The sequence below is a fragment of the Octopus bimaculoides genome, chromosome 15, assembly GCF_001194135.2.
Source record: "Octopus bimaculoides isolate UCB-OBI-ISO-001 chromosome 15, ASM119413v2, whole genome shotgun sequence".
Classification (NCBI taxonomy): domain Eukaryota; kingdom Metazoa; phylum Mollusca; class Cephalopoda; order Octopoda; family Octopodidae; genus Octopus; species Octopus bimaculoides.
The window spans coordinates 37,146,018-37,157,986 of NC_068995.1; the positions used below are offsets into that span (position 1 = coordinate 37,146,018).

General features: G+C 33.6%; 1 protein-coding gene across 1 annotated transcript in view; it reads right to left on the minus strand.

The window, feature by feature from the left end:
• Nucleotides 1–11,969, minus strand: part of LOC106875431 (protocadherin Fat 4) — a 483,512-nt gene that overhangs the window by 214,167 nt on the left and 257,376 nt on the right. Inside the window, exons 18-19 of the mRNA XM_014923579.2 lie at nucleotides 4,754–4,966; nucleotides 2,488–2,595 (exon numbers count right to left, since the gene is read on the minus strand). Of these exons, the coding sequence (XP_014779065.1) occupies nucleotides 2,488–2,595; nucleotides 4,754–4,966 (321 nt within the window). The remainder of the gene's footprint in view (nucleotides 1–2,487; nucleotides 2,596–4,753; nucleotides 4,967–11,969) is intronic.

Sequence of the window (11,969 nt, forward strand, 5' to 3'; positions counted from 1 at the left end):
AGAGATAACTCGAATGTGGAGTCTAAAAACAGAAACAATTCCTATCATAGTAGGTGCCTTAGGTATAATAAAAAAATATTCAGACAAATACATAACAAAAACACCAGGACTTACAAATATATATAACATACAGAAAATTGCACTACTGGGTACTGCACACATTCTACGCAAAACACTTTCAATACAGTAAACATAAGAGCACCACAGCAAACCACAGCACATACCCAAGGCGCACAGAGCTGCGCTCGGTAGTAAAGTGAAAGCACGTTATAAAAATAAAACTACTGAACAATAATAATAATAATAATGATAATAACGATAAAATATTCTGCTGAATATCACAGATTTGCTTGTCAGTTGCTTGACCTTAACCAGATGAGCGTGTTCTAATGATATGTGCATCTCTGATTACGAGCAGAAGTAGTGGGGGCATCATACCCATGTGTTGAGAGGAATTCTTTGAGATTTGAATAATTCACGCTTGGAAACATGGGTGTTTTGTTCATTATCCTTAAACTAACCTTATTCAGGGACCTCTTGAGTAGGATGGGCTACTCGACCTGAAGGAAATTCTCAACGGACCTATTTGCAAGGTCATACGTTGTTTAATCTTGATATAAGGTCACCAAATCGTGCACATATGATTGTGATGCATGTGCCTGGTGTACTCCTCAGATGGGTAGTGATGATGGGTATATTGGGTTTCGTATATTTTACCCCCGTGTCACTTTGATGGCATGCACTGTTCTCCCACTCAATAATAATAATAATGAGTGGAGGGGATCTGCTGATGGCATCGATGTAAGTATGTGAATGGTGCTTTGTTTCATCGAACCCGTAGGAATGAAAGGCAAGTTGAACGAGGCAGGATTCGAACACAAAACATAAAGTGCCGGAAATATATTACAAGGAATTTTTCCCAACGATCCCATGATTCTCCAGCTCATCGACTTAATGGCTTCTGATTAAAGCAGAAGGCCATCAATTTGGAGAGTAAGGGATTGGTCTACTGCATCGGCCTTAATGTAGCTATGTGCTAAAACCATGCCCAAGTTATTTTAGGGTCATACTATTCAAATATTTCTAATATTTCTTATCTTTCCCCTCTCTTCCTCTTCCTCCCTCCTCTCTGTGAATTCCAATATAAAACATGGTAAACCCGAAGTAGTTAGGTTATCACTAAGGATTTCATACTAATGTAATGATTCGCGGCAGGTGAGGTAGAAATACTTCAAAGAGGAAAATACTGGAATGATTCAAGAACGAGAAGAGATAAATCATTGAAGGAAAGTTAAGTAAGATTAACTTAAGATAGGGTTGAAGGAACGATCTTAGAAAAAATAGGCTGGAATGATTAAAGGATGAGAGTCATTCGAGGATGGACCAAGAGAAATAAATCAAGAGTTTATAGAACTCAGGAGATGATTAAGAGGAAGAATTTCAAGAAAGATAGAGAGGAATAATTTAAAGATGCGTAAAAACAGAATTCAAAAAAGGGTTGATAGGAATGATTCATGGAAGGACAGAGAAGAATGACTCAAAGAGGGTAGATATCTATGATTCAAGGAATGATTACGCTAGCAATTTGTTCTTCATCAAGAAATTTTACAGGAATGAATCAAGGAAAGATAGAAAGAAATGATTAACAAGAAGATATAGGCATAAATAATTCCAGGAAGGCTCTATAGGAATGATACAAATACGGAGAGGAAAGAATTATTAAAGGAATGGTTGGCAAGAACCAATGATACAAATACGGAATGATACAAATACGGAAAGGAAAGAATTATTAAAGGAATGGTTGGCAGGAATCAATGAAGGTCTGATAATGCCGATTCATGGAAAAATTGGTAGGAAAGGTTCTAAGAAGGTTAAATAAGAATGATTTAAGAATAGAATAAAGGCCTAATGCAAGAGAGGGTAAACAAAAATAACCCATGTAAAATGGAAAACTGAGTCAAGGACGAACGAATAGTAGGCTTTTTTAAGAAATAGAACAGTACACAGGAATCACTTAATAAAGGATAGAGAGATATATTTCAGTGAAGGGTAAACAAGAATAAGTCTAAGAATATTTTGTCAGAATCGGTTTGTGTTGTCTTACTATGGGAAGATATAATCTCGGTATTACAAATGAATTAATTATTCATTCAATACGCATTACATGTCACCAGTTTGTAACTGATATTTCAGTATTACTGCACACGGAGTATTCTGCTAATTAAAGTTATGTTTGTTCTCCAAAATTTCGAGTTTTTGAACCTCATTGACTCAACCTACTACATTTCTTTGACGTATAACAATTTTTCATGGAAATAAACAATTTCTGTTATTTAACTCTTTTGTAGAAACCAAAACAAACTGTATTTTGAAATCGATAATTCCTACAATATGGAACGTGTTTCTGCTGTGTTGCTTACAATACGTTTGAACCTAATATGAAATAAGTTTTATATTTCTTTATGAAGTCGATCCATTGTGACATACATGACTTGGAGGAATTCCTGCATCTGTTGCTTTAACTTGTAGAATTATATTATCATTTTGTTCTTTATCAAGGAATGTACTCAAACTTTTCACAAAGATTTCTCCATTCTGGAAAACAGCAACAAAAAGAAAGAAAACATAGCGGTCAATATTAAAAACAACAACAAAAACAAAACCTATTTAAAACACAAACATTACAAAGTTTGAATTTGCACGAAAACCGAAATAAAGACATTTCCTTTTAATCTACTTTGTTTATTTACGTATTTCTGTAATTAAATTATTCTCTTTTATATGGATAAATTATTGTAATTTTTGAAAGAAGATGCAAACAGGTTGGATAATATGGAATTTGCATATTACGTTAGAGAAAATAGTTTTTGTTTCGTTATTTCATTCATTGCAGAAATTAGGAATTGTTAACCCGAAAAAATTAACTAAATAATGAATATTACTGTCTATTAGTGTTCAGAAAAGTATTTATATCAAGCTTTATCTTGCAGCAAAATACAGTCGTTGTATTGTTGCGAACACCAACATCAAACGCAGCATGGGCTTTTTAGAGCAAGCACAATAATTTTAATTACTGTAGAGTAAATATACACGTAGTTGGCAAGTATTACCAGAACATCATAACTGGGTATTGTGATTCGTTAGGAACTCGAAATAGTCTTCACAGGTGTAAAATGTAACCATAATATAATAAATAAATACGACATATTTCTATTAAATTTGTTATAAGTAGATATGTTTGTAATAACATTTATAATTGATTGATAATTTAGGTAGAATGAGGATAACATTCAGGGTTCTTAGCTGAAAAGATGACTATTCTCTATATTTAATAGGAGTATGTGTGTTAGAAGTGGTTCCGTTGTGCCTTCTATAACATTTACCCCTTTCATCTCTTGCCTTCTTTATTATTAGCAACTTCTACACACTTATCTTTCATATATGTCCCTCTTTTTGTTTTGCCATCCATATATTTTCGTTTTTGTAGATCAGCACTTAGCATTGCATACAACCATTTCCCCAAGTTGCAGTCTTCCACAAGTCATCCTATCCCCACTTCTGTAATTTAATTCTTGGTTTCAAATTTTGACACAAGGTCAACAAGTCCGCAGGAGAAGGATAAGTTGATTACATCGAACCCAATGCTAAACTAATACTTATTTTATGCACTCCGAAATGATGAAAAGCAAAGTCAGCCTCGGCGGAATTTGAATTCAGAACATAAAGTCGGGCGAAATGTTGCTAAGCATTTTGTCTGGCGCGCTACGATTCTGCCGGCTCACCACTTCCCGTAATATAATTATTGAAAACGTGGACCTATAAAATTTTCAGCGTTTATGTTAAAGTTTAAACTTCAGCATCTTAATGCTACGAACGTAATTCGCCATCTTGAGAATAAATAAAACACTCTTTTGATTCAGTCAAATATTAATCAGATTAATCGAAAATCATAGTTGCAGGATTCTCTTCGTTTATATTTTTACATTGATTAGTTTACATGGCTGGCATTTCTCATTCAGTATTTGGTTTTCATATTCTGAAAATTCAGAAAATTCGAAGACAGATTTTGGTTATGCAAATGTGAATGTTATTATAGCAATTGATATTTTTTAACGTCCAATATGCAACAAAGCAAAACAAAAAAATATGATCAGCTTTCAGTAGTTATTAAGACTGTGGCAGCTGGAAAAATGGAAAAAAGTGTTGACTTATTAACCTAACTGTCGACAGTTCGTATCCTGCAGAAACCACGCTATCTCTGACGAAAGCATTTATCACTCGATGGTCATAACGTACTTGTAAAGTATTTCGTTAGTCTACAGCACCCACCGAAAAATTCTTAAGTGTAAACATTTTTTTACTGTAGATTGATATCAAAATGGAAGTCTTTTGATTCATGTAAGAAACCAGTTCAACCTACTTTACTTTCTGGCAGATGTTGTTTAGAACAACTTCAGCGCTGATCCTGAAGATCTATAATCAAAGATGTTCTATACGCAACCTCTTGTTTATACTTTTTCAGACTCACTCCGGTTAAGACTACATTATTAAATTAATCCATTCTTAAATAAAAAAACAGTAGCATGTAATTTGTTGGAGATTTAGTTGCCATTTCTGATTGTTTGTGCAACCATGCAGAGATTTCACAGTTAGCCCAAATTCATAGCAGTTTTCCATAAAGTCAAAAATGTTTTAAAAATGATAAACTCAGAAATTTACAAGAAAATGAAAAATTAATTGTTTCAATAGTTACCGATTTTATACCAAAATATTGACTGCCTTTGCCAGAAAGACTGTATGTTAACTTTCCATTGATACCATTATCTTTGTCTAGAGCAGTAACTTGCCCAACAATTTGTCCAATAGTGACATTCTCCATCAAATTGAATTCGTAGTTGGACTTGGTAAATTCAGGTGCATGATCGTTTACATCATCGATGGTGATGGTAACTGATGATTCAACTTTCTGAATAAGAGAAAATAACAATAACTTATTTCCACATGATAAAATACAATAAATGATCACATAAGAAAGTAACACTCACGTTGGTTTCATGTGTGTGGCAGAATCAATAGAGGAAAAGGGTTCTGACAAAGAGTTCGAATAAGTTTACGCTTCCATTTTGTGTGGAGCCTGCCACGTATTCAATAATTGTTTTAATTTTTAGGGGAGGAGTCGATTACAGGCGTGCCAGTGATCAAATGGTACGTATTTTAAAGGCCCTGGAAGGCGAAATTTGAATTCGGAACCGGAAGAAATACCGCAGAAATTTTGTCCGGCGCTCTAATCATTCTGGCAGCTCTTTGTTTCTAATTATCAAATAATGCTCACGCTATAAGGACAGAGGGCTATTCAGTTGATTAAGCAAAATTAACTTATTGTCATTGCCTTACTATTGTTTCCTGCTGTTTTATATACTTCGTCAGCTGCCACTTCACCTCTTTATCCTCAATGCCCTCATTCCAGGCTCACTTTCCTCATATGCTTCTTCTCTTCATGGCGTATCTATTCCTTCTTTTCCTTCGGATGTTCCCTCAGCATCGTGTTCAAACATTCCTAACCAAATTGCAACTTCCTGGAATTCCTCGCAAAGATTTTAAGGTTGAACATTATCAGTATCAACCTCACTACTCTGCAAGGGCCTGCGAAAATGAAAGATTTTACCGCTTCTTTTTTGATTAAGTAGAAATTATGTCCAATATTTGTATAATTATTTCTCACATTCCAATTATACTGTGGAAATCAGATATATCCTCTCAAAATGTCATTATTCCTATCTGCGGGAAGCAGTTTATGTATCGGTGTTTCTTTTGTTGAGGAATCCAATGTTTGAAACTAATTTTGTTGAGATACGTCAAATTTATTCAGGCAACATGACTTGCCGAAATATCAATTATATTTTTGATATATATCATTACTAGAATAACTACAAAATTCATTTTTTCAGTTGAAGGCGTAAAGGATAGAAGAACCATACATAATTTATATATCCTATATATAATTTTATCTATGGAAATTGAGGATTTCGTTGAGAAATAGTGCATTTATCAGACTTCAACATTATGAAGCACGAACAACAATCTTCTGACTCAATAAAGTCGCTCTTCAAAAAATGGTGACATTTTATAGAAACATAATACAGTAGTTACATTATAAAATATATGGCCTGATAGAACCGGAATATGATTAAGAAAACAAGTCTTGCAAATATGCTGGGTGTGGAGTAAACAAGAGGTTATTTCATTAGAATCTTATAATTGATGTCTCTATGCACGCTATAAAAATGATAATTTGATATTCAAATGTGCGATATAATAATAATGATAATAATAATAATAATAATAATAATAATAATAATAATAATAATAATAATAATAATAATAATAATAATAATCTTTACTACAATAGGCACAAGGCCTGAAAGTTTGGGATGGGGACTAGTCGATTATACTCACCCCAGTGTTTCACTGGTACTTAATTTATCAACCCGAAATGAAGAAAGGCAAATACTATATATTCTTTAAGTGACACACAGCCGCTGATCTCGTATAGAAGAAAACAATTTGTTTTAAATCTCTGAGCGCGAAATACACAGTAACAGTACCGAATAGTAAAGTTTATATACGAACAGAATCTGACAGTCCTGTAAAGGACGATGTTACTGTTGTTTTAGCCCCAGGAAAACAACTTTTCCAGCTGGTTATCGACACACAATTTGTGTGCGTATAATATTTGAAAGGAAGGACATCGCTCCTATCTCTAGCCTTACGTGATACTCACAGACCAAGGTTTATGGGTGGTTAGCCGTCCCCAGTGTAAGAAATCTGCAAGCTAGCTCACTCCACTTGCAAATACTATATATTTTATATTTTCTTTAAGCGACACACACAGTCTCTAAATCACGTATAGAGAAAAGTAATTTGTTTTAAATCTCTGAGCGAGATATATACAATAACAGTACCGAATATTAAAGTTAATATGCCAACAGAATGTGGCACTCCTGTAAAGGACAATGTTACTGTTGTTATAGCCCCAGAAAAACATCTTTTTCAGCTGGCTTTCAACATATAGTTTGTGTTCGTATATCATGTCTCTCGCTCAGAGATTTAAAACAAATTGTTTTTCTCTATACGATATCTGTAACTGTGTGTCACTTAAAGAATGTATAGTATTTGCGAGTGGAGATAGCTTTCATCGCTAGCTTGTGGTTTTCTCACACAGAGCTCGGGTATCCACTCAGAAACTTAGGTCTGTGAGTATCAAGTAAGGCTAGAGATGAGAGCGATGAACTCCCTTGCAAATGCTATACGGACACAAATTGTGTGTCGACAGCCGGTAACATCGTCCTTTACAGGACTGCCACATTCTGTCGGCATATAAACTTTACTATTGTAATTATTATTCCAGCTAAAATGCTTAGCGGTATTTCGTCCGTCTTTACGTTCTGAGTTCAAATTCTGCCGAAGTTGACTTTGCCTTTCATTCATTCGGGATCGAGGAAATAAATATCATCTGAGCACTGGGGGTAGATTTAACCGAGTAGTCCTCTTCCGCCATATTTCAGGCCTTGTGTATTCAGTAGGAAGGATTATTATTATTATGCGATGAAAACTCATAGCTTATATCTCTCGCACAGAGATTTAAAGCAAATTGTTTATCTCAATAATAATAGAAATAATAATAATAATAATAATAATAATAATAATAATAATGGTGATGATGTCATTTATTTGCCACAAGGGCGAAGGACCTGGGGGGACAATACAAAGACTGACATAAAGTCTGTTTCCGTGGTAGGGGTAAGTAGATTACATTGAACCCAGTACTCAAAGATGAAACGCTAAGTCGTCCTCAGCGAAATTTGAATGCAGAACATAAAGACGCACGAAATGCCGGTGAGCATTCTGCCCCGCGCGCTAACGATTCTTCTAGTTTGACGATTTTAGCTTAAAATTTTGATACAAGGCCAGCAATTTCGTGGGAGGGAGTAAGTCGATTACATCGACTCCAGTACCCAAGTCTAACTTATTCTATCGATCCGAAAGGATAAAAGGCAAAATCAACCTCGGCGGTTTTCGAACCCAGAACATAGAGACGGACGAAATGCCGCTAAGCTTCTTATTCAGTGTGCTAACGCATCTGCCACTACCTTGATAATAATAATAATAATAATAATAATAATAATAATAATGGCTTCAAATTTTGCCAACAGTGCAACCATTTTGGGGGAGAGGGGATAAGATGATTGCATCGACCCCGGTGTTTCACTGGTACTTAATTCATCGACCCCGAAATACTACTACTACTACTACTACTACTACTACTACTAATAATAATAATAATAATGATAATAATAAACAAGAACCGGAAAAACTATCGAGAGACTGAGAATGAGATTATATGCAATAGCATTTAAAAAAAAATTCTTGTATAAGTGCAAATCTCATTCGCATAAAACATTTCATACAAAGATCATTAAACGAGTTACTTGATAAAACAGGGTTTCTGTGAAATTAGGAAGAGAGAGAAAATAGGAAGAATGTTGTTCTTGGAGCTGTAGTGGATGACATGAGCACACAAGCAAGCTGTAGGGAATGATGTGATCGTAGGTTAAAGCAATTCCAGATTATCTTTCATTTTGATATTGTTATCAACACCACTTGAAGTTCTGAGTTTGAGTTATTCAACATGGATGAGTTCCTCTCCTGATAAACACTTCAAATACTTGTAGACGTATTCGAGGTCATATTTTCAAAGTAACAACATGGTCGTCAAGATCGTTTCTAACTTGGTTCTTATTTTAAATAGAATATATTGGATAATTGAAAGTAAAGGATATTTTCCTGGAGTAACAATAATAAGATATGAACTGATAACATGTATCTCTATCCTTCAATAATGTGTGACAGTGTTGTATTCTGTCAGCAAATGTAAATTGACAAGTGTATTGACCTATAATATTCTTTATACAAATAAAGTTAGTAGAAGCTTAATTTCATTATTAATTTTCATCATTCTCAACTGAATAAACTTTCATTATGAATTAAAAACAAACAAATCAATACGAATATAGGACATCTACATAAAAAAATATACCTCAAAATTTTTTCTTAATAGTGTAAATATGTGATGCACACGGAAATTATTTTATTGGAATAATCCGAATTCTGGAACTGTTGTTTTTCCTTCCACTTATAAAACAACATTTCTACCAATCTAATTAAGAATACGCAAAGAACTAATTTTTTGTTTGTATAATTATAAATGCCTTCATTTTATCTACGCAAAACATATGGTTTATATAACGAATACAACTTCCGTAAACACATCTAATTAAATTTTTTTCGGTTCTCGATCCTATTGAGAAAATCTAAAATATTTGATATGCTGCTATGTTAATATGTGTAGTAGAAAGCACATTCCACAATTTGATTTACTCTCATTGATTTTATAGTCTTCAAATACACTTTGATAACAGCAGTTAGGATAGATCTGATAGAACTACGTCAATTCCCCCAAAATATATTCAAATTCACATAAATGATACATGAATATTTAATATATACGTTGTTGGTTTTTAGTCTAACAGGAAAAAGTCAGTACTTCACTATTTGCAAAGTGTTACAGTTTATGTAAATATACAGACTAAACAGTTACATTATAAAAGAATCTTAAAGGTACTACTATATCTGAGGTTTGAGCTTTTAGCATTAGATATTTTCACATAACTTTCTGATTTATTGCTGAATTACATTTTGGTGCCTGGTTAACGTCATCTCAGTTTTTATTCAATAACAGGAATTATACTTCATTATAAAGTTCCGACGAAGACAAAATGTCTAATAATTATAGCAATTCTGTAGAATTCACACCTTTTACAAATTACTTTCGCGACGTGTGTGAAATGTTATAGCGACAATCATCCTTAATCAGATTCTATAACTGGGTTGTGAATTCAGCAATACTTGAATGCTCTTTGCTTCTCTGTCTGTTTCTCTGTCTGTTTCTCTGTCTTTCAACCTATGTGCGAGTGTATGTGTGTACATATACATACATGCATACATACTTATATGCACGCACACATACACACACACATATACGCATTTCCTGTGTTACCGAATTATAGTTCCTAAAATATTGCCGTAAGTTAGAATTTTGTAACGTAAAACCTATTTTCCATTGAGTTTCTTCTAGCATGGGAATCAATGAACATGGAAGACAATGGTAAATATGTACTAAAATTACTCCATACTTTTAGATCCAAAGTTTCCCGGCCTTTCGTAATCTTCAGTGGGAAGAAAGGAAATTGATGATTGTGCTCCCATTATTTAGAATAATTCGTAATAGTTTTAAACCCGTACAGAGAAAAGCAAAAACGTGTCATCATTATTGTATGATGCAAAGAAGGGAAACTGCGAATGATTAACAAAAAAAAAAAAAAAGAACTGTTGAATAAAGCATAGTTATGAGCAGTCATGGTCGTGTGATTTGGAAATAGATGACGAGATATTGCACAAGCTTGAGGAGGAATTTTATCACAGACATTGTGGGAAATTTTTTCATAGACATGATGGGTCTAAAAGCATTACTAGACTATGAATGAGGTTACCAGACGTCTGAACGCGGGCGTTTTTGCATCGTTACACGCTGTTACACATCGTTACTGTCTCCTCGTGATCATGAACAAATGCTCGGTATACGTAACTGATGAAGCGCAAGGGCGCAGAAATGTATACGTCCTACGATCCGGTGATGTCATTAGTGGTGTGTCATTTTAGTGGTGTGTTTATATCTATATGATCTGTAAGGATAATTTCTTCTCTAAAGACAACTTGTACAGCGTTTTGTTTTTCCATATTCAAATGTACAGGAATACGTTGAATATGGCTGTTGATAACTATATAATGGACTTAGTTTCTACAAATTTACACGAAACACAATTGATAACTTGGGGAATGAGTTGCGTATATTAGTAATGCATGTAATGCTATGCTCTATACTTTCGACTTAACAATTTATTCATATAAATGGATTGTCATAGAATGGTAAATAATGTAACTGTATATGTATGTATGTATGTATGTATGTATGTATGTATGAAGGCATGTGGCTGTGTGGTAAGAAGTTTGCTTCCCAATCACATAGTTCTGGGTTCAGTGCTATATAGTAGCACATTGGGCAAGTGTTTTCTACTATAGCCACGAGCCGACAAAAGACTTGTGGTTGGATTTGGTAGCGGGAAACTGAAAAGAAGCCTGTAGTACATATATATATACATACATAGTAATGTGCTACACACGTACTGTTGTTGGCGAGTTCGTTTCGTTCTTTGGAATTTTCAATTTCTCTTTTACGACGAAGAGTTATGATCGAAACATCAAACTCACTTTTTACCAAGCTAACGCAATCCTTCTGCACCACACATGTCCGTTAATATTATTATTGGTTTATTTGAACTGACTATATATATATATATATATATATATATATATATTTATATAGTGTATACACGTGTGTGCGTTCCCGTGGGTGTGTGGGTCTATATATATATACACGCATATATACGTACATACATAAAAACATACATATATAGGAATATATGTATAAGTTATGTGCTTTATTTTTATCAGTCAGATTATTAATTCTCAGACTCAATATTTTGAAATGACGTGAAGTGGAAAATATCTAGAATTATGGCTTGTTGTGATTATTTAATTTGATAAGATTGGTGGTTTCTTGAAACTGTAGCTTTACTCATCTTTTACTTAATTATTATATATTGTAACTGTATAGGTAGAAGTCTTCGTAGCAGCCTCATTATTATTGTTTATAGCGGTAATAATACTCCACATACTTGCATTTATATATATGTATATATGCATTCATATAAATATATTCATGTATATATGGATATATATTTCTATTCATAATATATATGGATATATATATTTCTATTCATAAAATATAT